The following is a 27,308-nucleotide window of genomic DNA, read 5'->3' as shown; positions in this document are numbered from 1 at the left end:
AAAAAAAAAAAAGTATGAAAATTTCATAGAGAGGAAAAATAAAAGGACACAGCAATGCTTGAGTTTAATTTGCTGAGACCAAATAAATGTACTTCAAGGAAAATTGGACAGTGCCTGGCCACAAGAGGAGGATGTGTAATTTGTGAACTAATGCACTGTTCAGCAGGCTGAGGTACCTTAGCAACTACTGAAGCAGGTGCAGAGAAGACCTATTTCCCTGAGGCCTCCTAAACATCCTAATTTCTCAAACTTTCAACTACTATGGCAGCTTTAATCTGTTTTATATGTTGAGGTTCCATGTAAGATTAAATTTGAGTGGTACACCTGGGTGGCTCAGTCAGTTAAGTGGTGGACTCTTGATTTCCACTCTGGTCATGATATTAGGGTCCTGGGATTGAGCCCTGCCTGCATCAGGCTGCACGCTCTTGAGGATTCTCTCTCTCTCCCCTCCCCCTCCCCCCTCCCCGTGCTCCTGCAATCTCTCTAAAATAAATAATCTTTTTTTTTTAAAGTTTAAATTTGAGGGCGCCTGGGTGGCACAGCGGTTAAGCATCTGCCTTCGGCTCAGGGCGTGATCCTGGCGTTAAGGGATTGAGCCCCACATCAGGCTCCTCTGCTATGAGCCTGCTTCTTCCTCTCCCACTCCCCCTGCTTGTGTTCCCTCTCTCGCTGGCTGTCTCTATCTCTGTCAAGTAAATAAAGTCTTTAAAAAAAAAAAAAGTTTAAATTTGAATAAAGCCACCTATGCCTTTATAAAGGTTTGAAAACCACTGGTCTAACAAAAGAACAAAGTGAAAACTGAGAGGCAGCCTAGTATTATAATACTAGACTGAGGGGTTCATGATCCAAGTTTTATCCTAGTCACTGCACATGTACAGCCATGTGAAAGCACAATTCTGGTTCTCACCTCTCAAAGATGCTAGCATTTTTTCAACATAAATTTTAATAACACTCATCCAATAATTTGTTGAATGTAATAAGCACAGTAGTATTATTCATATATCCATGGTAAACTAATTCGAGAAAAACGAGTAAAGAGCATCTTGAGGGTTAATCAGCAAAGTCTTCATAGATGTGACAACTGGGTCTTAGAACATGAGCAGAAATCTGATCGATTAAAAAATAAAAAGAGAGGCATTATAGGTAGAAAGCACTATATATTTAAAAGTATGTAAATAATAATCAATAGTTACCACTGAATAGATACTTACTCAATGCACAGAATTTTATCCTCACAACCACCCATGGAAGTAGAGGTTAGTTTTCATATGCATAGACAAGGATAAATCCAAATCACAGAACTCTTGAGTGGCAGGGCCGTATTTGAAACTGGGGTTATCTGATTTTAAAGCCGAGACTCTGGGTTCAAACACGTACATACAGTGAAGAGGTGTGAAGCAACATGGTGCTTTTGGAAGGGAAGTGGTGAGCGAGGGGGCTGAAAAGGTAGGTGCCCACTCCCACTCACTTGACTAAGGGCGAATTGGGCAAAAAAGGGTTGGGCTGGAAATGGAGGTATCAGTATAAACGCATGACTGCATATGTGTGTATCCATCCCTGCTCTGTTCCCTGAAGAGGTCTAGAAGCAATGACACACCAAGCCTTGTTCAACGGTGAAGTCAGCAGTGATGTCCAGGTTTGTTTCTCCCGCCTTCGGCCCTCAAGGCTGGCTCTTCTCGCCACATTCCACCGCCATCTCACAAAGACCCACTGTCCTTCATCTGCCTGCCCCTTTTGCAGACGAGGAAGCGTGCCCCTCAACTCCTGCAACGCCTTGGGCTGCAACGTATCTGCAGCCATTAAGGCCCGCGAAGCTCCAGGAACTAGAAACAGTGGGTAAGAAACCGGGTGGGCGGTGACTGCGACGGCTGAGGGGGAGCTGAAGCAGAAACCGGAGTTGTAGGCGGGGCCTCGACACTTCTCCGTCTCTTATTGGATCTCACTACTGTCGGTCTCGGCCTCCTCCCACCCATCCCCACCCCTTCCGCGCAGGCAGTATCTTAAATGGCGGGTGGGGCCGGGCGGCGACTTCCGGTTGGGGGAAGAAAGTTGGGCCGAAGGAGGGGCCGCGAGGAAGGAGGAGGAAGAGGAAAGGGCCGGGCAGCAGGGGCTGTAGGTCGTTCGGTGGTGGCGGCGGCTCTCTTCCGGGCAGACGATGGACAGCCAGGGCAGGAAGGTGGTGGTGTGCGACAACGGCACGGGGGTAAGCGCCCGGCGGGAAAGCCGTGGCCACAGGCCAGGGCGGGGATGTGCGAGTGGCGCGCGGGCCCTCGGCGCTCGGGGTTGTACCCCAGGGCCCTCAGGCCGCCGGGACCTAGGGGCGCGGGGCAGCGCTTCCGGCATTCGCGGGCGTGGGGAGTGAGCGGACCGAGCCCGGTCCTGGTCTCCCCAAGCCTGCCACCTCCGCAGCTCCGGGTGAGGGCGGCGGGCAGGGCCGACGCTCGAGGGGGATCCAGTCTGCTGCCGGGGGCCGGCTCCGCGCCCCAATGGGTATAATTTGGCTAAAGGGCTGGAGGGGTAAAAGACTGGGTAGGTTTGTTCAATAAGGGCTCCATTCCCCAGGGTCACTGGTTCTGTAGAAAGGAGAAAGACCCAGAGGCCTTCCTCTTCCTGTATAATTGAAGATACCGAACGGGAGGCAGGAAACGGGTTTAAAGAAAAAAAAGGGAAGTGCTGTCATGCAACGAGCCGCAGCCCTTTCGCAGTTTTGGAGGGGGGGGCAGTTGAGCAAGGCATCATTTACTTTTTGTTCTGCATGCTGGGAATTTGGCCTCGGTGCAGCCCCGCAGAGACAGTATGTTCTATTGATCTCGGGAGATCTAGGACCCTTTTAAGGCCCACGTGTTAATTGTGGACCTTGGGGGAAGTTAACCAATCTTGGTATCCCCCTCCCCAATTTTCTTCCTTAGATGCAAAACACAGATCATGTTAGTCTTTAAGATTCAAAAAGGCAAATGATTGTAAAAATCTGGCTAAAACACTGATTTAGAAATCATTTGAAAGTTGTTGCTTTCAACCCCCCCCCCCATTTAAAAAAACTTATTTGAAGTAGCACATTAGAAGACAGAAATGTTACTTATTTGGGATGAGTTCTATAGTGATCATTTCCCCCTACATTACAATGATTTCTAACCATTTTGGAATTGCAATATTTTGTGACTTTTCTCTTCTTTTTCCATAAATGTGACATGTGAATTAAAATAGGCTTCCAGTTATGGAGTGAATAAAACACACAGATGACAGGTACAGCATAGGAAATATAGTCAGTTATACTGAATAACATTATATGGTAGCTACACCCATGGTGAGCATAGCATAACATATGGTTGTCAAATCACTATGTGGTATGCCTGAAAAAAAAGATTTTACTTGAACTTTAAAATGTTTTGGAAACTGGATTGTTGAGGGGAAAAAAGGAGCTGATATATACTGCATAATACTGCCCTTACTGTGCTACAGACTTTTACAAGCAATAATTATACTAGTTTTATATGAACTAAGTTAAAAACACAAGAGTAGGAAGAGTTACCAAATAATGAGACATCCATACAAAATGATATACTTTAAAAAAAAGATCCACCACTGTGGAAACATGTCTAAGATTTATTGTTAAGTTAAAGTTTTAGAATGATCCCATTTATGTGAGTGTTCTTTATTTTTATTAAATATGTTTATGTGTCCACGAACTTGTACACAAAAGTTTTAGGGGGAGAGGTATATTCATAGTGGTTACCTATGAGCCTGAGGGATAAGAGTGAGGGAAGATGGGAAAGACTTCATGACTCTTCTGAATTATTGGGAAGTGTTGTGTTTTGTTTTTTAACAAAACATGTGAGACTATCTTTAAATAAAATTAACTATAAAAAATTTATTACTTTTACAGCTGAAACTCAGTTAAGGGTGCTTAAAAAAAAAATAGTAGCCTGATTCTCCCTGTAGTCTCAAATTGACCTCTAAATAAATATAAAGCTTTAAAAATAGAATTTATGATATTTTTTAAAAAAATGCCTGATACTCACTTTAGAAATCAGAGCCAGTTATATTTCAATGGATTCCTCCTCTCAAAGGGTAACCAGCTTTGTATTTGTAGTGTATGAGTTTTTCAATATTCAGTGAGATAGGAATGTTAGCCATGAGTTCATTTTTGTTACTATTTCATTAGTTTACCTGAGCTAGAAGGCTGACACTATGTTATTGATTAGGCTTGTGGTTAATCCGTAATTTAAGAATCTTATACCTTAAGAGATCACTAAAGTAAAAATGTAGTTAATTTGAACAAAATGTATGTATTTGGTGTTACATTTCTAGTTACTTTAAAATTTTATCCAGATTTTCTGTAGACAAGATTGGCTTCAAATGAAGAAACAATTCTGATGTAGTATGTGCTAGGAATGCTGTGGTATTTCTGAAAATTTAGAGGATTCTAAATACAGAAATTCTCTATTTCTTCCTGTTTATACTTCATGGTCCTCTTGATTTTGTTTAGGTACCTGAAGCTATACTGAGTTATCTACAACTAAATATTACAGAAGGTGTTTGCAAATTTAATTTCTAAAAACTTCTGTAAATAGTTGTTACCCTAAAGCAACTGGCCTCTTACACATTTTAGGTTTTAGATTTATAGGCTGTTTGAGAAATTGATGATTTTTTTTTTTTAACCCCGCTGGCAGGCCCTAATTGGAATGCTCTAAGAGTGGGTGAGTCTTAGGATCACATGCCAGATGTTGGTCCTGCCTCTCTTCCTCACTAGCTCCCAACTAGAACAGGGTCTCTCTCATTAGGGTGGCCTAGAGGAGGAAAACTTACCTGATTCCAATAATTTATGCATTTCATCTTTATAACCATTCAAACCTAAACTAAAGCTTCCATCTAAATAGAGTCACTGAAAATGGCCAGACAGATGAAAATCTGGACATCTGCTTAGATTTAGGTGTCTTTCAAGAGTTGGGCCCGGGCCCCTGTTGTGTATTATTACCAAACTTGGGTGATTTCATCAGCATTAAGATAGTTCACCGGCAGGGAAGACTCCTGTGCTTACTGTGTGACTGGTGCAATTTTTAGGGTCTAATGATACAAAGTAGCTTATACTAGGGTAATTAGGCTTTCATTTATAATTCTCACATTTGTTGCTTATGGTGTGCTTTATCAGATTTGTGCTTGTTTATTTGTTGAATTTAGGAGTGCTTGAAGTAGGAACAAACCAAAAACAAATTTGGTTTCACTCTGCAAAATGCTTTGAAATAGTATAAATATTTTTGTGGCTTAAGATGAGAATAATCACTGGGCAATTAAATTAATGAATGTATCAGTACCATCAGATTAAATTAATAAAGGAAAATTACCATTATATAAACTCAAATGGGGCTTTATAAATCCCAGTTCATTTTTTGAGGGAAGAAAGGTACTTTTAGAGCAAATGTCCTTGGATTTTTTTCTTCATTTTTGCTTGAAAGAACATTGTACTGTTCATGTTCTTACCATTTGATGACTCAGTGGCAAGTAAGGGAGCCAGTTCAAACCACAGTGCTATGAAGAGGAAACTATATATGGTAAAATCTATTTCTTAAACATAGCCTTCTTGCACACAATGAGAGAACTAAGTCGAAGTCTTAAAATGATTAGACTGGGGAGGTATTGCAAGGATTAAAATGATACCAAATGAGTAGTTAGAAAAGAATATTTTCTTTGCATTTTATCACATGAATTAGATTTTTTTAAAAAGTACTGACTTTTTGCAAGAAAGGAAATGCCAAATTGTGTCTTCATTTTATGTTATTAAAGATAGATTATTTTAATTAAATTCTTATTATAGCTGTTAATACTTTCACATTTGAAATAATGTGAAATAGTACAGCTATTGCCATTTTGACTGAGTATCCCTGTAGGAGTGCTGGTGCTGGGTTACTAAGGCAGCACCTGCTTCCAGTAAGCTACTGCTTAAGCTGAATAAGTCATTTCATTAATAAGTGATTGATATGTTTAATTTGGATTAAATGCCAACTTTCCTTATTTTGTAAAGCACAGGAGTAAGTGGGTTTACAATTGTTTTTATAGTTTCAGGGGGTCTCATATTTCAGGGAGGTCTTTTTACCTTAGTCACTTGGCAAATATTTCATCCCTTAAAATATGCTCAAACAAGAATTTTAAGATATAAACCTCCCATCTGAACATTTATAATCAGTAAACATTGACAAATGTGATTATTTATGTATTTGCCATGTTGTGTGTTTCTGAGTGTGTGTAGCTTGGAATGAGAGGGGAAGCATGTCAGCCTTCACAGTCTTCTCTCTGCACCAGGATTTGATTTATTTCCCATGCCAGCCTGGTCCTCCTACCTTCAATTTTTTTTTTTAAGATTTTATTTATTTATTTGACAGAGACAGCCAGCGAGAGAGGGAACACAAGCAGGGGGAGTGGGAGAGGAAGAAGCAGGCTCCTAGCGGAGGAGCCTGATGTGGGGCTCGATCCCAGAACGCTGGGATCACGCCCTGAGCCGAAGGCAGACGCTTAACGACTGTGCCACCCAGGCGCCCCTACCTTCAGTTTTTAATATGATTTCTCTCGTAACTCATTTGTTTACATTTAATATGCTGAAGATGGCCCTTACAAACTTGTTGATTCTTTTTTCAGTCATTCGTTCTGTAATTTTCTTTAAAAACGTCTATAACTATATAAGTGAGCATTTTCAGCCTGGAATAGACACTTTTGACCCACCCAGTGTCCTTATCTGTTCATTACTTTGAGGTAAACGTAAGAATTTAATACCTGCATAATATTTACTTTCTATATTTGGACTATAAGGTAAATTATTTCTAATGCTGATATTAGGCTGATGATCATGACAAATTTTATTCATATAGAAATGTGGGTATTGTTGGGGCGTGCGGGTGGCTCAGTTAGTTAAGCATCTGACTTTGGCTCAGGTCATGATCCCAGGGTCCTGGGACCCAGCCCCACATCGGGCTCCCTGCTTCTCCCTCTCCCTCCGCCTGCAGCAACCCCTGCTTGTACTCTCTCTCTGTCAAATTAATTAATTAATTAATTAAATAAATAAAATAAAAAAAATCTTAAAAAAAAAAGATTATTCCTTATGCTATCATATCCTACTATTGCCTTGAAAGATAATCCAGTAAGAATTGTATCGTAGTTTTAGAAATGGGTAGCTATAATTGAAAAATACCCTAGCCTTGGTGGCTCAGAGGTTAACTGACCAGGACTAGGTTTTGTGGGTTTGGAAGAAAATGTATATGAATAGTATGTTTTATGTAGATTCTAATATGTAAATGTGAATTGAGAGGATAGGAATTCAGGTGGTATTTCAGACAGATTTTTCATAGCTTTAATCTGCATAAGTCATGACTTTAACATATTTAAAAAATTCTATTTATAAAAGACTTGAAATTCACTTGAAATTCTGGGTGGCAGAATGTTCTAGGCTATTTATAATTAAATGTGGTTCATCAACATTTTCAACAAGGTCGGTATAGAGATCTTTGATATATGAAAATTTTATATTTTGGGGTGTTAGTCAGAAGTCAGTAAGTTTAAGATTGTTGCTTAGTTTTACCACCGTCAAATAAAACAGTTTCTTGTACACAGTAGCTTTCTGTCAAGGGGTAGGTTAATAGTTTCTGTCAACCTTTTTGTATTTGCCATGTCATGTGTACAAAAATGCCTTTCATGCTGATTACTGTCATGTGTCACACTCAGATACTGTTTTTCTCCTTAATTCTTTTCAGAGATTGTATGGTGCCTGGAGCCATGAAACAATGTACTTTTTCTCAGTATGAAACATACTCTCTGTATTAAAATAATCATAGTATCATACTCCCAAATCAACAGCAAAACTTTTCATTTTTATTGATGAGTTATATAGTATGCACTTGCTATGTGCCAGACACTGTTCTAGGCACCTGGGATTCATCAGTAGACACAAAAATCCTTACATCATATAACTTACATGAATGAAGACTTGTTAAGGAAGAGGGTTGAGACTATGATTACATTTCCTGGTCTATAGCTCCCTCCTCCTACCCTGAAGTTTTTCATTGCGTTTTCGTTGCAATGTCTGCTCTTAAAAATGAGACTGAACAGACTGTATTATTGGTACAAGAATTAAAAACCCTTGGTTCTATTTTCAGTTTTACTGTAGTTGTTAAATCTCTTAGTGTATCAGTTTCTTACAGAGTATTATCAGAGTCAGTGTTAGGCCCTCACTGGAGAACTACACTATCTGAACATAAAATACTGGTTACCTAGTATTACTAAATACATTTATCTAAATATAAAAGTGTAAACAGTCAAAAGTGCCCCAAATGGTTTTTTCTAACATGATGCGAGTCCAGATGCCATTTTCTCCCCCATTTTGGTAAATGTTGCTTAAGTGAATTGCTAGAGATAAACGAAAGCCTGCTTTAGAATTGAAGCATTAGTTCTGTTCAGTTTCTAACATTTCTCTTTTTAAAGATTCTTAGCATTTGTTGAGTGAATGTTCCGTTTCTCCCTTGTGTGACTATTGCGTGCTGAGATCTCTTTGAGGTGTTGGGCTCCACCATGAACTGCTCCACTTAAGCTCCCTGCTTTCCTGAGACTTCCCTGTAGTGGGGAGACTTGCACACTAAATAAGCAGTTAACTGGTAAATAAACGTGAACTCGGAAGTAGTCAATGCCATAAAGGAAATAAAGGGAGAATAGGATAGATTGGGTGACTACTTTGGATAATTTGAAGGCACCAAAAGTTTAAAATACTGTATAAATGCAAAGTAGTATTTTCCAGATGCTGTTTTTAAATGGACATGGTAAATACCTTGACACTAACCCACTTTTACTGTTCTTTTCCAGTTTGTGAAGTGTGGATATGCAGGCTCTAACTTTCCAGAACACATCTTCCCAGCTTTGGTTGGAAGACCTATTATCAGATCAACCACCAAAGTGGGAAACATTGAAATCAAGGTAATATTTTATTTATTGATAAATGAGGATCAAAACTTGTGGGGTGTTCTTTGAATTAAGTAGTTTTAAGGTATGATACCATGAAAAGCGAAGAGGCAGAATTTCTTATATTTTTAATTTATATCAGCACTTGAAGAAAGACTCAAAACTGAAATGCCATTACTCTCTGAATGGAGTAAAACTCTTAAGATTTTTGTAATGATGTGACTACTGTATTAGGGACTTAAAGCCCATATTACATATAATGTTTAAAAGAAATCAGCCTGATATTTTTATGTCTTTCAGTTCCATATATTTTTCTTTATACATTAGTGTCTATTTGGGACCTAAGACTTTTGCTTCCTTCTCATGGCCTGATCCTCCTACTTTTTAATATAACTAGTCAGGAAAACAGGATATAAATTTTATTGGTTCCTTTTTTCACTAATATATTAACTGATTTCCATAATGTACAGGAAGAAGCTGTGCAAATCTTGAGTTGGCCTTGCATTATTTATCTTACTGTAAGGAAAAAAGAGGAAGGTTGTACTTAACATGAGAGACTGGACATTAAGGATGATAGATTTTTCTCTGTATTAAAGGGATGGTAAATCAAGTGGGAATTACAATATTTTAAAAGAAAAAAATAGAACAATCAAAAGAACAGTGGTCACCAATTGACTTAAATTCTGCAGGTGGCCTAGGGATCAGATTATGAAAAATGCAGTCGAATTTAGGGGCCCTTTTACTGAATAATTTGGGAACAAGCTAGCATTGTGGGTCCTATCTGGTCAGTCTTTGGCAGAACTTCGGTTAGATTATGAGTCATTTGAAATACAAGTTAAGTGTACCTCTTTGGGACATTCGTTTGAGATATCTAGGAAAGTAGTAATAATTAGGAGAGATTTGCTACTTGGTAGCTCTCTGCTCTTGGTACTAGAGAATTGAGTTACACAGTGAGTACAAATGTCAACTTGAAACTGAGGTTCTGGGTTGAATTTTTAAAGACTTAAAGTAGTGAATGATTCTGGCCTCTGTTTTGTTATTTTACAATCAAATGGGACATTCAGTATGATAATTTTTTTTTCAAGGTCTTTTGGGAAATTTAGGGGATACCTTATTCTCTTTTTGTGAATGCCTTTCATGCTGATTGAATTTAATCTTAAATGAACAACTTAAAATTTAGCCAGTACTAGTGATAAGGACAAACTTTTTTAGTGAAGTTGGAAGTCATACTTTTTATTCAGTATCAAGCTTTTAAAGAATGTCTTTTTAAATACACTTTATGGATAATAACATTTTTGAGGTGTACAGATACATCACGTGTAACCATTTTAATCTCTAACATGGCACAAATGATTACATATCTTTTCGTTCCCACTTTCTTGCTTTTTTAAGGCCAAGTGATAGAAATGAAACTAGTCTATATTCTAAGACATTTTTGCTAAGGAATTCCCCAGTAGCATTTCTTGTATGGTTTGTCATTCTGTGTTCTGTTGGCTCAGTTCTGTTCAATCTGCTCAATCTTTTAAGTCTCTCAAGTTAATTTGTTCTTCCAGTAGAAAATAGTAAAAGAAATCTGTGTCAAATTTAACTTGACTACTAGAGCTTAGAAAAAAACCACTCTAAACTCACCCTCTACCAACTCAGCTAGACCTTTTCTGTTGTTTATTTTCCTTAATTAAAGTTCTTAAATTCAGTAATGAATTAAAGAAACTTGACTTTTTGGAATTCCTGTGCCCAGTGGATTGACTTATACTTTTGTGTTTTGTTAGCTGAAATGTGGTGATAGACTAAGAACTGGAAATTTGAATTGTTTAATGAGTTAATTTTCATTCAGGAGTAATAACTGTCCATGTTAATTTGGCCCTAATTATTAACTCCATAAGATATAGTACTGCATCTGACCTCTACCTAATTTGTCTCTATTGCTTGTATGTTTAAAAATTTCAGTGAGGATTTTATTTAGGCCTTTTCTGACTCTTACTTCTACCTTCTCTCTCTTCACCTTTCTTGACCTGTTGAAGTAGAATAACAAAAAGATGGTAAGTGAGGTTACACACATGCTCTCTGTTTGTTTTCCACTTTTGCTTGATGGGACAGTAGTTGTTGTTTTGTGTCCCTGTAGTATTGGGGAGGGGGGTAATTCCATATTTTAATTTTAAGTACTTTGATTTTAACCTTTTTCATTGCTTCAATTTGGTAGCAACTAATGAATTCCTCTACTTTCCTGATTGCATACAATGGACCAAACCAGAACTAATTACTAACATAGTTTTGAATTGTTTTCCTTGTGTTTCTTATAGATGAATGTTATAATTAAAATGGAATGTGGTGTGCGTAATATTAGAAACCAAGTAGCTTTATTTAGAATATGTGTGATCCAGAGAATTGGGGTGAAGTCGTTACCTTTGGATAAATCTATTTTATTGATCAATGTTAAATTGAACATTACCTATCATAGTCTGTATGTATTTGCATCCAGTTGGGTAGCAAATGTGTAATAAACTGAGTAAAACTTTAATATGCCAATGCCTGTAGATAGTAAAAAGGGAAGAAAAGAGATTGACTTGTTTCCTATACCATTTTTATTGATGAGCAGATTTTTACATTATCCGAGGATAAATAAGAAAATTGTGAAAGTCTTACAAGACTTTTCCATAAACAACAGATCTTCCCCCTAAATAAATACCATTGTGTGGCCCCTTTTTCTTTTGAACTAGAAGCTGGGCACATCCAAACAATTCACTCTTCTTTATATTTTTCTGTGATAGTCCTTAAGTGCTTCATTAGTAGGTATTTTCAGGTTTGTGTGTTTTTGATATTATTTGTAAGCAGTTTTGACAAAGATCAGGCATTTCTATTTATATTTTAACTAGTAACAGTATCTTTGTGGGGTTTTCTTTTGGGTAAATGAAAACATTTAAATGTGGAAATTCCTATATTTATACTAAATAAAAGATCATGCATTAGTCTTAAAATCTTAAGGAGATTAAGTGTATACTTGTAGAGAACAGTGTAGGCTTTATTAACAAACTTTTTTTATGGAATTTCCTTCTTAGGGATTTAATTATGGTTTTAAAGTGTGTTCACTCTCTTTTCCAATTTGAGGTGACATTGTTCAGAGTAATTCTTGGCAAATATAATCTACACTGCCTGCTTTTCATAAAAGATAATGCCTTTGAAACAACATCTCAGACAGTTACTGTGATTTCTCATTCTTTCAGGTAACAGGTGGTAGTTTAGGCTTAAAGTCCAGGGATGAGGTGGGTGGTCAGAATCTAAGGTTCTCAGGTATGAGGACGAGTTACATAAAGCTCTTGGCATTTGTAGTTTTTGGAAGTTGAAATGTTCTAGGGGAGATTATATGTTTTATGATTTTTTAAATTAAAATTTTAGATACAGATAAATTTTTGAATTAGGTGCTTGAGCTACTTGAGAATATTTGCACTAATTTCATAGGTTAATACCTTTTTTCCATTTTAACTGTCCCTCTTCTTTGTTCAGAGGGATAAAATATTCAATGCCAGATGTTTATTTCAGTTTATCCTTTACAGTGTGTATGCTCTAGAAGTAGGATAGATGAGGCTTTTATTTTGAATTGGTATTGGGTCAGACATGTAAATCCCTGTTCTTGCATGGAAATAAAAGTAAATATTCTGATGAAATCAGATCAGACTAAATTTGATGAACTATAGATGTGAATGTATATTCATTATGTAAGCCATCTAATTATCTAATTTATTAACTTTGTACAACACATAGAATGATACATTCTAGAGGAAAGTAAGTAACAAAATTGTGTATTATATTTGTTAATGGTTAAAAGTAATGTGTGTTCTTGTAGGTGTAGATTCCCCCAACATTTTTTAAATGTTTAGAACGTATAGCAAAGTTGAACGAATTTTACAGTGAAACCTTTATACCCATCACGTAGATTCTGACATTAATATTTACTCTACGGACATATCTCATATTTATTTATTCATCCCCCCATTAGTCTATCTCTTTTTTGATGTATTTCAGAGTATCAATGTACTTCTCCTAAAGTAATTCAACATATGCATGTCATTGACTAGAATTCACAGATGCAGATTTTTAATTTTCCATTTTCCTATCAGGTGATTTTAAACAGTTAATATTTAAGAAATTTGAGTGTTTAAGTTATGGTATATTAACTTTATAAGAAATTAGTTGCAACAGAGAAGTTTTAGTGAACATTTCTAGCATCTGCTTTAACTTTGTTTTTCCTTTTTGTTGTTGCTCTCAGTGGATTTTCCAGAAATCTTTTTTTGAGCCCTCACCCTGGTTTACCTCTGATCTTTTTTTAAATTGTTATTTTTAAAAGTTCTAAACTCATGGATATTTAAGCCTTATTTTGAGACATTTTATGTTAATTTTAATGTTTCTTTTCATTTCCTCATGTTTTAAACTTATGGTATTGTAGCAAACAGCTATTTCTGATAGCTTTTTTAAGTTGAATTTATATGTAGAAATCAGGATTATTTAATAACTTGACTAGCTGATTTTTAAAAGAAGTTTAAATTCTGTGACATCATTAGCCTTTATTATACATACACAATTTGACTTTTCAAATGTGGGTCATTTTAAGTATGCCCTCCTTGGAGACAAGACTTGTGAGTACTCTGCTTCTTGTGCGCTAGCATAGCTTTCCAGTATTACACTTTAAGGTTGGAAATGTTGCTCATGAGCTGATTTTTAAAAATTGTTTCCCTGTGTCTTAATTTTTGGTATCTCTACAAATTTCCATTGATCAACTTAATTTCAATTCTGAGGCATGTACAGGTAGAAATTTGTGAAATTTGCAAGTTATGTGGTGCATATCTGCATTATTACAATATAATAAAGAATCATTTAATTTTTAACTTCTTTCATTTGCTTTGTAGTACATTAAAATGTATCATTTACACTTACCATTTCGATATTTAGTACAAAGAACTGTGCTGCATGCATTGAGCATTTTTCTACAAGTTTTTTTTCCCTGATGTGCTATTTCACATATCACAGGCCTTATTTTTTGAACATTTGAGCAAAAGAAACAGATGAAACCTCATACAAAACCCTCCAAAATATGAAAATGTGGGGTTTATTTGTGCTAATGCTCTTCTTTTGGAAACATATGTATTAAAGGTAAGGTCCATTTATTGACTTAAACCACGTTGTACGTAAAAATTTATTATCCATGATTAAACTTTCCAAGGCATTGTTCTTGACAGAAAAGATTTTTTAAACTTGTGGAATGAGGAACTTTATCTGAAAGTGCCAGAAAAATTAAAATTAAATTATTCCCAAGTTTTCCAAAATATGGGAATGTAATTTTCTGAAGATATTTTATGCAAGAATTTGTTCTAAAGCCTTGATATTATAATTTTCTAGGATCTTATGGTCGGTGATGAGGCAAGTGAATTACGCTCAATGTTAGAAGTTAACTACCCTATGGAAAATGGCATAGTACGAAATTGGGATGACATGAAACACCTGTGGGATTATACATTTGGACCAGAGAAACTTAACATAGATACCAGAAACTGTAAAATCTTACTCACAGAACCTCCCATGAACCCAACCAAAAACAGAGAGAAGATTGTAGAGGTAAGTTTTTAAATGCGATGTGTATGAATGTGTTTCTGTGATGTGACGGTATAGCAAATGTTCTTTCTTTCATCGTTGTTGAGGATAAAGGGAATGAAAAGCATTGTTTCCCCCCAGATCCTATTTATTGAGCACCTAACTAGTCATTATTTCTAAGTAGGAAATATCAGTAAACAAAATCAAGTCCTGCTGCCAGGGAACTTATGTTCTGGCAGGTGACACCCACCCCTCCACCCTACCCCACCCCCACCACCCAAAAAGTGAGTTAATTGAATGGTTTGTTAGAAGATAATAGATGCTAAAGAAGGGGGAAAGAGCAGGTTAAGGGGGGTGGGGAGGTTACATTTTTCATAGGGTGTGAGTGTAGGCTTCCCAGAGAAGGTGATGTTTAAACAAAGAAGAAGGGAATCGGCCAGGCTATGTGGGGGAAAAGCATTCCAGACAAAGGAAGTAGCTAGCCAGTGTGAAAATCTTAAAATGGGAACAAGCCTGGTGTGCTACAGAGTCAGCAAGGAAGCCAGTATGGGAGAGCAGCAAGGGATGAGGTCAGAGAAATAACAGGGCCAGATCATCTCGGGCCTCGCAGGCCCTTAAAGAGCGTTACTCTACTCTGAGTGAAATGAAGGGCCGGCACGCAGAAGGAGCGCGCTCCGGTTTCAGTGTCTGTGGCTGCTGTGTTGTGAGTAGACCATGAGGAGGCAAGGGTGGAAGAGAGGCCAGTTCGAAGACTTTCAGTTATTTAGGCAGAAGATAATGATGGTTAGGATTAGGGGTAATAGCAGCACAAATAAAGAGAAGTGGCGAGACCGTGAATCTGTTTTGAAGGTAGGGCCAAAGCATTTTCTGATGCATTAAATATGGGTAATAGAGGGGAGAGTCAGGGATGACTCCAAAGGTTTGGGCTTGGGTACCTGAAGGGTGACATTACCATCAACTGAGATGGGAATAGACTGAGATCAGTAGAGCAGGATTTGAGGGGAATGGATCAGTTCAGTTTTGGACATGGTAGGCCCTCATTAGACCTCAGTCAAAAATGTCACAGTGATAGAGGTATCTCCCACTTTTCGAAAGTTCATGTTATGCCACTTGACTTTTACCAAAGACCTATGTTAGTACCTGTTTTCACTAACTGAAAGAAGTCCGAAGAGGATTTCCACTTACATGAAAAAGGGGGAAAAGCGAAAATTGCATTCAGCATTTGTTTTGCAGAGAGCTGTTAGAGGCAGTGCGCACCCAGAGCAGCGAGAGTGGCCCCGCCAGACTCATACCCTGGAACTACACTCGGCATCAAGGGGCCGTAGCTTTGAACTGTGTGTCTGTGAGCATCTGTGCTTTATCTCGTTTTACTTTGTGCATCCCTTAACAAGATGTGTCCTAAGGTATCAGAAAAGCCTAAGAGAGGTTATTTTTGGGAATTGGGAACACTCAGTTTTCCATATAAACTAATGGTAATTGCTTCTCTGATTTACGTTTCAGCTTTACCTAGGGTTTTATAGGAATGCTCTATACTTTCGGATAGCCGGGAAACCTGTAAAAAGATCGAGTTCAGGAGAAAAGTCTAAGGCTGGAGATAGAAACTTGGGAGTCATCAGGATATAGATAATCGGTTCACCAAGGAAGTGGGAGCAGACGGTGGTGAGAAGGCTAAAGATGAGGGAGGTGGGAGTTACCAGGAGGAGACTGAAGGGCTCTGGGGGAAGCAGGTACGGAGAGCAAGCAGTCTGCATTCTTCATAGTTTAGATAAGTCACTTTTCAAGGTTGTCTTTCATTATATTTTGTTTTATATGAGATAGGAACTGCATGTCTTTGTCTTTTGTTATATTTGAGGTAAAAAAATAATTGTTTCTGTCTTAGTAGCTTTGCAGATATTACTTAATGTAAATATTCTGTTTTACTCTATGACCATATTTAGGTGTTGATGGAAATTTTGGAAGGATTTTAGAAGAGATTGTTGCTAGACAATATTTTTAAACTCTGGATTAAAACTTAAGTTTTATATTAAGTGTTCTAAAAATTTAAGATCCTGGTTTTAGTTACAAAATCCATGTAATTCCTTATGGCTTATATCATTTCCCCCCTCCTGAGCACCCCTAGAACTGTGAAAGATGGCCGTTATTATATTAGTTCATATTTTAGTTGCAATTTATTCTTTCTAAATGATTTATAACTACTAATACTTTGTGATAGATAAGTAGTCATTTGTAATTGGTATTTATTTTTAACAGTGCCTTGTAAAATCAGAGTAAGAGGTACTTTTGCATTAAACCAAAAGGTTCCTCCTACACATGGAAACCTCTTTAGGAAAGCAGCACAATGTCAGAATGAAAACCAAGTTTCCCCTCAGGTGAAAAGTCAGGGAGCTGACGTTATACCTGGATGCCTCTTCCACTAGCTAGCTGTTTGACTAGGACATTTTTTTTTTTTTAATCTGCTAGAGTGACAAGAATTGGTTTTACTGTGCTATAAAGTCTCACCTTCTTTTAATGCTCTTTTTTTCTTCTGGGTGCAAATTTGGCTGTGACTGATAATCCAGAAAGTTGATTTAGGACTACAAATACTTTCTAATTATCTTACAAATAAAAACAAATTCTAATGGACTTTCAAGATGACAAATGCAAATACAGCTTCACTCTTCCGTTTTCTCCCCTGTGGAGGGGGAATAAAGGATGATGAAATAAAATACTGGTTAGAATAGCTAGTTGCTTAATGAATCATCGAGCCTTACATCGGAAACCGGGGATGTACTGTATGGTGACTAACATAATATAATAAAAAATCATTTAAAAAAAAAAGGATATCTAGTTGCTTAATTGATGAGTACTGGCTAGATTAGAATATCTGGTTAGAGGATCTAGTTGCTTAATTGATGAATATGTGTTTCAGAGTAATAACATTTAAATTCTATGTAATTCTCATTGTGGTCAGTTATAAAATTTCTAGGTATCTAGATTTACAGAGTGGTAGTCAGCCCTGCCAATCAAGGAGTGCTCACTGTAGATGACAGAAAAAGTCCTACAGGATGTTCCCAGCCCACCTGGACTACAGAGAATGAGCATGGCTGTGACCTGAGAGGGCACAAGGAGATTCCTCCCTTTAGTGTAGCTCAGCTGAGAGTGGCACCGAAGCAAGGGCTCAAGCTGGAAGGGTGGGCTTAACAGCTAGGCAGTTTCTATATCTGCCAGCATTCAGGAATTACTGCATGTATTTTTGTCTTCCTGCCCTGTGTTTTACTACTTTCTTCTCTTCTCTTCTCTTCTCTTCTCTTCTCTTCTCTTTTCTTTTTTTTAACTGTTGGAGGTAGAACTCCAGTCTTGGCCCAAGTTAGGGCGGCAGAGGGATGGGGGAGAGGGGTCAGCAGTTAAGCAATTTCTGTAGTTTGTTCTGGAATTAAAAGATACTTTCATTAGGGGACATCATTAAGAAAGGCTTGTTCAAATGCAGAAATCTTTCTTCCACTCTAATTAGCCATTAACTAAAACACTCAAAAATCTTTGCTTTGTTGCACTTAGGAAATACTCAAGGATTCAGTATGTATCCAAAAATCTGTTCCCCACATTAGAGCTCTGTGACAGCTGAGGAGAATGGAGGACCCTTTTAGGTCCCCTTTGATTCTATTTTGGCAACTAATCTACTCTGTGACCATCAGGAAAGCATAAAAATATTTACTATGTAACTTCTAAATACCAGCATTTCTTTCTTTCCTTTTGCATTTTCAGGTAATGTTTGAAACTTACCAGTTTTCTGGCGTGTATGTTGCTATCCAGGCAGTTCTGACTTTGTATGCTCAAGGTAGGTGAAACTTAACTTTTAGAATAATCAATTCAGCAGCCATTAAGTGCATTTTATGTCAGAGGAATTTGATTTTTCAATAAGTTGTAAATCCCAGAAAAGCACAGTATTTCTATATTTATTTAAATATCTTCAAATATTCAATATTTATTTAAATATCTTCAAATATTCAAATATCTTCATAATTTCTAAAATTTGTCAAATAAAATATCACATATGTTTTTTTTCCTTCATTAAGCAATGAAGGACTTAAGGTAAAAGAGAACTCAATTTTATAAAGAGTAGGAGGTTTCCTCTTTTAGGCTATTTTAAAGTAAAAGTTTCTTATGCAGTGAAGAATGAACATGAAATTTGTCCTTAGAATTGTCAGATTTGGGGCACCTGGGTGGCTCAGTCGGTTAAGCATCTGTCTTTGGTCATGATCCCAAGGTCCTGGGATTGAGTCCTGCATCGGGCTCCCTGCTCAGCGGGGAGTCCGCTTCTCCCTCTGCCTACCGCTCCCCCTGCTTGTGCTCTCTCTCTCTCGCTCACTCTCTCTCAAATAAATAAAATCTTGGAAAAAAAAAAAAAGAATTGGCAGTTAAAAAACAAAACAAAACATAGAGATCCAAAAAAGTTAGTATAAAATCATGCTTGTTGTATACATAGGAGGGGAGAAGGTAGACATTTGGAAGTGCCTTCCTAACTTTTATGTTTTCTTGTGTTGCCATTAATAAGGGCCTCCCTTTCTATTGAGAATAAAAATTGGCCATGTGGGGAGAGTTCTTTATATTCTGATGTTCTTATTAAGAGAATTTATGGGGCTGTCAGATATGTGCCACACAGCCTGTTAGGCACTTGAAATATGAAGGGGCCCTCAAAGAACTTAGAGTCTAATAGGGAAAAAGATATAGAAACTGATAATTTTGACTCGGCATGGCAGAGAAGGTTTCTGAAGGAGGTGACACTTGAGCTAAGTCTTCAGCCTTAGTAGTTAGCTATGAGTATGACATAGTACTTAGAAAACTCACTTTAATACTGTGTGACCCATCTAATTCTAAACACAGATTAGTAAAAATCACCTTGTAAGAATACACATTGGCTCATTAAACTGTCTTCAGTACTACATACAGATACTTAGAAAATACTTGGGGGAATGAAATTGCCAAAGAAGCTTTTGTTCATTCACCAGGTAGAATGTACCTTGCACTGTTTAGTGCAGAGGATGTGGCGGTGAGTAAGCTGGACGTGGTCTTCTCCACCTTAAGGTGATTGCATTCTAGCTGTGAACAATTTTCCTTTGAAGAAGGAATTTAAAATCACTCGTTACTTTACAAGGAGTGTTTGCCTGCACCGATATAATTTTATTTCATTTTTAGAAAAATAAATTTTAGAAATTATTTTAGAAAATATTTTGGAAAAAATAGATACTAAAATTTTGAATCTAAGCTTTGAAACTAGTGATAATAGTTTCGTTTAGGTGGTGAGGATAGGCAGTTCTGTTGAAGTGAATTTTTGATTAAATCATATTTGAATAAAACTGACAATGGATTTTTCTAGCAGTATTCATACATTTATTTCCATCCAGTGGAAGATACCCTCTTTTAATTCCTGATATTTAGTCATTTGTTAACTGTTGAATCCTTGATTTTGAGAAATGATAGTCCAGTAATGATCAAAAGAACTGTGAGCCACAGTAACATTCTCCTTCTAAACAAGGTGGTTAGTGCTACCAGTTAAACAAAGGTAGGAGGAAGCATTTGGAGCCGTGGAAGGGTTGTGAATAAGAGAAGTGACGCGGGGAGTTAGGAAGCTATGTTTGACTGCATGCTACGAACAGGATTGAAGGAAATAACAGGAGTTAGGGAATCTGGAGGTTAGAGTTGTCAGGAAAGGTGTAAATGAAAAGATATGAACTCTATTGAACCTTAAAGAATCCACAGGAATCGAAGTGAAAAGAATGGATACTCCAGTGACAAAATGGTACGGTGCTGGAAATGAGTCAAATGTGTACAGGGAAAGGCTAGTCTGTAACCTGGTGGGAGTGGCAGAAAATAAGCTGCAGTTGGATGGGAAGGTCTGTTTGGAAAATAAAATGTAAATCCCTGCTTTCATTGATATTACTGGGAGTGTTTTTGAATTAATGATGTGGATTCCTCTTTTTTTGCAATAAAGTGTTTCTTGTTGAAAGGAATATAGCATTAAAAGGCAGTAGATGATTTTTATGAAGCTTTTTATGAAGATTTATATACACCATCAATCAAGGAAAGACATATCAGCTTCAAAAGGAGGTAGATTGAATAAATGTATCAAAGATAAATCATTATGATTAAATATTAGTAGTGCATTCAAGTTTGTATTAAGAAAGGGAGAGAGCCTATTCAGGGATGTGAAAATGATTAACGGTTAAGAAAGTTCAGACATTGCATATTATATAAGGTTAAAAAAATTTTTTGGTTAAAACATTATTAGATTATTAACTATTAGAAAATTCGAGTTAGAAAAAGTTTTTCGTTTTTCCTGAATTAACCTTAGTGCAGAAGGCAACTTTTGCAGTCATTTGTACTTTAAATAGTATCTATGGGAAAGAAGCCAGCTTCTTTGCTGTTCTTTTATTATAACGTTTAACTGACATTGTCTTTCTGGTTTCTGGTGAATAATTGAAGTGATCCTTTGCTAGCCAAGATTAATTGTTCTCAAATTTCCAGCTATCTAGTATCAATAGGAATTTTTCCAAAACACAGTTTTGAATATATTGTATGACAAAAATAATAAGTACATTATTTCAACAGGTTCACTGTCAACTAGTATAGTATTTATCTCTCACAGTGGTTTTCCTAAAAGTTACCATTCATGCTTTAGAAAAATTCACTTCAGGGGCTCCTGGGTGGCTCAGTCGTTAAGCGTCTGCCTTCGGCTCAGGGTGTGATCCCAGCGTTCTGGGATCGAGCCCCACATCAGGCTCCTCCACTGTGAGCCTGCTTCTTCCTCTCCCACTCCCCCTGCTTGTGTTCCCTCTCTCGCTGGCTGTCTCTATCTCTGTCGAATAAATAAATCTTTAAAAAAAAAAAAAAAAAAGGAAGAAAAAAAAGAAATTCACTTCAAGGGAATTTAGGGATCAAGATTAAATTGGAAAGAAAAATAAAGAATTGTACTAAGCCTTAAGAACATGTTGCGTTTTTTAGTCCTAGGTCTTAGAATCTGTTTCTTCTCACATCCTGGGATATAGCACACAGTTAGACTAAAAGTCTCACAAGAGACATGTGTGAGAACACTCACTTTAGTGTCTAGATGTTAGAAGTAAACTGCAAAGTAACAAATAATAAAGAAATACTGGCTTCTAGACTGTTCTGGTTGGTGAAGTTTCTAGTTTGGCTTCTGTACTAAGTTTTGAAATTTGCTGGCTCTGATTTTTCTGATTTGGCCTTTTATTTAAAACCTCATGGTTCTCACACAGGTTTATTGACTGGAGTAGTGGTGGACTCTGGAGATGGTGTAACTCACATTTGTCCAGTGTATGAAGGCTTTTCTCTCCCTCACCTTACCAGGAGACTGGATATTGCTGGAAGGGATATTACCAGATATCTTATCAAGGTAAGCAAAAGAAGGTATCATAGAAATTAGCTTTTGTAGTTTATATTTACTAACTTAACATATTTGAATATATCCTCTCAGGATCATAGCAGATCTTCTGTACCACTAGGGCAATGGCCCATTTACCCCATTATTCATGTCAAAATCCGGGTAAGATTTATGCACATGCTCTCTATAGAGTAATGAGTATAGAAAACGTCATTATAGAATTATGTTTGCTATTCCTGAGCACTTGGCAGTGAGAAGAGACCTTAAAACTTCTTGAATAATAGAGGCAGCCTTTTCTGCCATAAAACCTTTCTTTGCGGGGCGCCTGGGTGGCTCAGTCGATTAAGCATCTGCCTTGGGCTCTGGTCAAGATCTCAGGGTTCTGGGATCAAGCCCTCCGTTAGGCTCCCCCCTCAGCAGGAAGTCTGCTTCTTCCTCTGCCCCCACTCCCCACCCCCTACCCCCCTCAACTCGTGCATGCGTGCCCTCTCTCTCTCTCTCTGTCTCTCAAATAAATCTTTTAAAAAAACAAACAGGACCCAGTTGTACCAGACTTCAATATTTAGTAGTGTCCATGGAATATATCCAGTTTTAAGTGTTTACTATATATTAAGGTTTACTTCTGACTATCATTAGTTATAATTTTCTTTAAAATGTTGCTGGAGAAAGTATATAAGGCTGTTATTTAGAGGTCTTAGAATCTGTTTTAATGTTGAAAAAAAATGTGTAGTTAATCTATTCTCTCCAGGTCAGTGGCTCTCAACCAGGGGTGATGCTGCCCTCCTCCCCCCCGGGACATTCTGCAATGTCTGGAGACATGTTCTGGTTGTTGCAGCTGTGCAGGAATGCTACTAAACATCCTACAATGAACAGGGCAGCCCCCATGACAAAGAATTGTTAAGGCCCACAATATCATTGGTGCTACTGTTGAGAAACTATTCTAGGGTGATGTCTGTGCAGCAAAATGGGTTGTATAAGTCTATCTTGACATCGGCTTCCTTTCGTCTCATTTAGAGTAATAATGAGATCAAGCTAATGAGAACTATAATACTCTCATTCCAGGCCAGAATTCTCTCTGAGGAATGTCCGAGGGTTTTCTCACAAAGATTAGGGGATTAATTTTTAAGGTTTTTATGTAAAAAGTCCAGTTTGTTCATGATGCATATTATGGGGTTTTTTTTTCCTGTTAACTTGAATTCTCTTCATTTGAATTTTTTTCTGTTAACTTGAGTTCTCATCATTTATTTGACTGACAGTTGCTCTTGCCCATCTACTATGTGTCAGACATAATACTAGAAGTTAGGGATAAGGGGTGCCTGGGTGGCTCAGTCGTTAAGCGTCTGCCTTCGGCTCAGGGCGTGATCCTGGAGTCCTGGGATCGAGCCCCACATCAGACTCCTCTGCTGGGAGCCTGCTTCTTCCTCTCCCACTTCCCCTGCCTGTGTTCCCTCTTTCACTGGCTGTCTCTCTCTCTCTGTGTCAAATAAATAAATAAATAAATAAAATCTTTAAAAAAAAAAAAAAAGAAGAAGAAGTTAGGGATAAAACTTTGTAAGACCTGGGGATATTTCATGAATATGGCATTGACTGAGCAAATGGCAGATTGTAGGAGTCCAGTACTAAAATATTATTTATCAAAATATTTATTTTGATTATTTATCAAAACTGCCTAAACATTAGCGAACTAATTTTTTAAAACTAGCTTGGTTTTTTAAGCTTGTTTTGCCCATTTATTATTCATAAACTCTTAATTCGTTCACTCTCTATGAAACTGAAATATAAATCCATAATTATGCAAAGTACTATTCCCATATCTGAAATATCCAGTAAGACCTAAGGATCCACTGTCCATTTCGTTTGTTATCGACGTGAGCTATTTAGTGAACAATGATAGTTTGCCAGAGTTGAACTCATTCAGATTAATTGTGAATTTACTGCTGTTTTTTTGTACCAGCTGCTGCTTTTGCGAGGATATGCCTTCAACCATTCTGCTGACTTTGAAACAGTTCGCATGATTAAAGAAAAATTGTGCTATGTGGGGTATAATATTGAGCAAGAGCAGAAGCTGGCCTTAGAAACCACAGTATTAGTTGAATCTTACACAGTAAGTATTTCCAGTATTTAATATAACGTGGCTTTCAAGTGGAGCGCCATGATTATTGGTGTGTGCTTCAGTAGTTTTTCTTAGAATCAGTATTTTTGTTTTGAGTTGTTAGAGTTTGTGTATGTGTGACCTTTAATGTCTTTCTACAATAAGATTCTTTGATTTAGTTATTTTAGGACCCCACATAATGTGAAATAAGGCAAGAATCATAAATTGCTCTTCTACCTTAGGATATAATTAGATAAGAGATGTTATTTTGAGATTCTGATATCTGAAATAGCATTTTCAACATGTGTTTTACAGAATGTTATTTCCCTGAGATGTTATTAAGTAATTTCACAAAAATTAAAGTGGAGTTTACACCATCCAGTAAGTTTGGGAGTCAGTTTCACTTTACTTTCAGAACTTCTCAGAACCTTTGATGTGCTAATATGTATATGCCTGTGAGAATATGGTAAACTGCCTGTTTCTCAACCTCATTAGACTGCAGGTGTCCAGCATTTCATGAGACTCATGTTCTACGGAGCACACTTTGGCAGTGCTCCTCCTGTGGTATTCCTCCAATAATTCAATAGGTGGCAGTCTTTTCCTGACTTTGTATTTCCTTAATGAGACGTTCAAAACAAACGTTAACTTGAAAGTGTAACTAGTAAGGCTGAGAACCCAGTTATAGGTTACACCAGGAGAGTTGATTCTACTTGAATTTTTAACGTATTGTTATCTTAAGTCTGTTATATTCATCTGGGTATAAAGTACTTCCATATCTCATCTTTGATCTAGTCATTACTAAAATGAAATCAAGTAATAGGCAATAAAAGCAAGTATTCTTAAACCATTTGATTCATGTAAGCTCTACATATCACAAATATGTATGAAATAGTCATTTAAAAATTAACTGTTAATTTTTATAGATTATATTGTTTTATTTTTAAGCAGTACTGATCCAAATAGTCTCCGGATTTGCCCAGGGGATTCTTTTCTGAAGCTTTTTTCACAGTTCCTTCTAGATTTATAATTTTTCATCCACTTGACTTATTTGTAAGAAAATGGCATGAGACAAAAGATGAGGGAACTAAGAAACGTAAGAAATGTTTTATTTAATTCCTCCTCTCCTTTCTCAAAGAATTTGAGGTGGCTTACAAAAATATATATAGTTGACCCTTGGGGCGCTGACCCCCTATACAGTGTATAACTTTTGACTCCCTCAAAACTTAACTACTAATAGCCTACCTTTATTGCCTTGCCAATAACATAAACAGTTAACTAACACATATTTTGTATGTTATATGTATTTTATACCATGTTCTTACAATAAAGTAGGGTAGGAAGAAAAGAAAATGTTACTAAGAAAATCATAAGAAAGAGAAAATACATTTACAGTACTCTACTGTATTTGTCAAAAAAAATCCATGTGTCAGTGGACCCGTGCAGTTCAAACCCACATTGTTACAGCGTCAGCTGCACAACAAATAAAAAACAGCAGGCTGATGAAACTGATGAGTAAATGAAGAGGGATAAGGGCTGACAAGGGATAGGATAAGATTTGGCGCAAAAAAAAAAAAAAGAGAATCCTACAGTCTTAACAGGTAGGGTCTAGAAGTGGGTAGCTTCTAGGCCGGGTGGCCCCATGCTGACCAGCAGCCAGAGTATGGAAAGAAAACCACACCATCAGAGAGGCTAAGTATGAGCTACAGAGGTTTTGCCAATAACTGTACTGTGTAAAGTTTTTCCAGATATCTTGGGTGATTTCATGTGGTTTCTAAACTCACCTGATGGGTTTTTATTTTTTTAAGGGTAAATGTTTGAATCAGCATCCTTGGGGGTTTTTTTTTGTTTTTTGGGTGTTTTTTTTTTTTTTTTTTAACTTGATACAATTTATTAAAAGACAGTTGTGGAGATTTTGAAGGATGTGATTGCTTTGCATGGATCTGTAAACATGGAGAAAATGTTTTTTAAAAAAAACTTGCTTTGTGGTACTTTGTGATACTGGAAAGTCATTTTTAGAATCCAAATACAATTACAGTAATCATATTGTTACAAATATACTGTTAGAAATGTTAATGTAAAACTAATTCTGGTATCTCCTATGGAAATGGGTCAAATGCCAGCATACATAGTCATGCTTATAATTTAGGTCAATCCAATGAGTTGTGAGGTGGTTTTAAGAAAGGGAGGGGCGCCTGGGTGGCTCAGTCGGTTAAGTGTCTGCCTTCAGCTCAGCTCATGATCTCGGTCATGGAATCAAGCTCCACATTGGGCTCCCCACTCACTGGGGAGTCTACTTCTCCCTCTCCCTCTGCCCCTCCCCCTGCTTGTGCACTCACACTCTCTCTCTCTCAAATAAATAAAATCTTTAAAAAAAAAAAAAAAGTTTTTTGGGGGGTGCCTAGCTGGCTTAGTCAGTGGAGCATCTGACTCTTAATCTCAGGGTCAGGAGTTCAAACCCCACGTTAAGCATAGAGCCTAGTTCAAAAAAATAAAGATTAAATAAATAAATAGGGATTTTACTTAACGTTTCTCATTTAATTAAGTATAAACATGATGTGACTTAAGAGTTTTCTGTACCATGGTCATGTTGTAATGATATCTGACCTGTTGTTTAAATCTTAATCTGCTTCAGGGGCGCCTGAGTGGCTCAGTAGGTTAAGTGACCCTCTCTTGACTTCAGCTCAGGTCTCATGCCTGTGAGATTGAGCTGTGCCTGAAGCCCTGTGTTGGGTTGTGTGCTGGGCGTGGAGCCAGGTCAAGATTCTCTCCCTCTCCCTCTGCCTGCCCCCCTACCCATGCGTGCATGTGCGCACGTGTTCTTTCTCTCTCTTAAAACAAATCTTATTTGCTTAAGTTAAAATTGTATTTATCCATTATTTAAAATTTAATAGGGTCTAGAGGGAAGTCTGGCTGGCTCAGTCGGTAGAGTATGTGATTCTTGCTCTTGGGGTTGTGAGTTTGAGCCCCATTTTGGGTGTAGAGATTACTTAAAATCTTTAAAAAAAAAAAACTTTAATAGGGTCTAGTAAGTAGGATACAGTAGAACTGCTTAATAAAAAGTAGTCTTAAAAAAAAGTAGTCTAGATCAAGTTTTCTTAAACTTTTTGATCATAAAACATTTTTCAGATTAAATTATTTGACAGAAGTTTTACACATGGTATAAAGTATTTTGATGGCAAAATAGTAAAGTTTCACAGTGTAATTACTTGGTAAAAGAAGTTATTTAAAAATTTTAACTGAATGTGCCTGTGCCGCACGGTAAAAATATCCGTGAACTAGATCACAGCTGTGTTAAGCAGAGGAGCAGCCTTGACAGCAGCA

General features: G+C 37.2%; 1 protein-coding gene and 1 pseudogene across 1 annotated transcript in view; one reads left to right on the top strand and one right to left on the bottom strand.

Moving 5' to 3' along the window:
* LOC103671798 overlaps positions 1 to 1,800 on the bottom strand; it is a 4,045-nt pseudogene extending 2,245 nt beyond the window's left edge.
* A 226-nt stretch (positions 1,801 to 2,026) lies between these two features.
* The window catches only part of ACTR2 (actin related protein 2), a 35,979-nt gene continuing 10,697 nt past the window's right edge, over positions 2,027 to 27,308 (top strand). The window contains exons 1-6 of the mRNA XM_040623401.1: positions 2,027 to 2,203; positions 8,842 to 8,952; positions 14,329 to 14,544; positions 18,262 to 18,334; positions 21,771 to 21,907; positions 23,850 to 23,999. Of these exons, the coding sequence (XP_040479335.1) occupies positions 2,156 to 2,203; positions 8,842 to 8,952; positions 14,329 to 14,544; positions 18,262 to 18,334; positions 21,771 to 21,907; positions 23,850 to 23,999 (735 nt within the window). The 5' untranslated portion in view covers positions 2,027 to 2,155. The remainder of the gene's footprint in view (positions 2,204 to 8,841; positions 8,953 to 14,328; positions 14,545 to 18,261; positions 18,335 to 21,770; positions 21,908 to 23,849; positions 24,000 to 27,308) is intronic.

The sequence above is a fragment of the Ursus maritimus genome, unplaced genomic scaffold (assembly GCF_017311325.1).
Source record: "Ursus maritimus isolate PB19 unplaced genomic scaffold, ASM1731132v1 scaffold_6, whole genome shotgun sequence".
Lineage (NCBI taxonomy): Eukaryota > Metazoa > Chordata > Mammalia > Carnivora > Ursidae > Ursus > Ursus maritimus.
The sequence above is the reverse complement of the archived record's forward strand: the minus strand, read 5'-3'. Positions and strand labels throughout refer to the sequence as shown.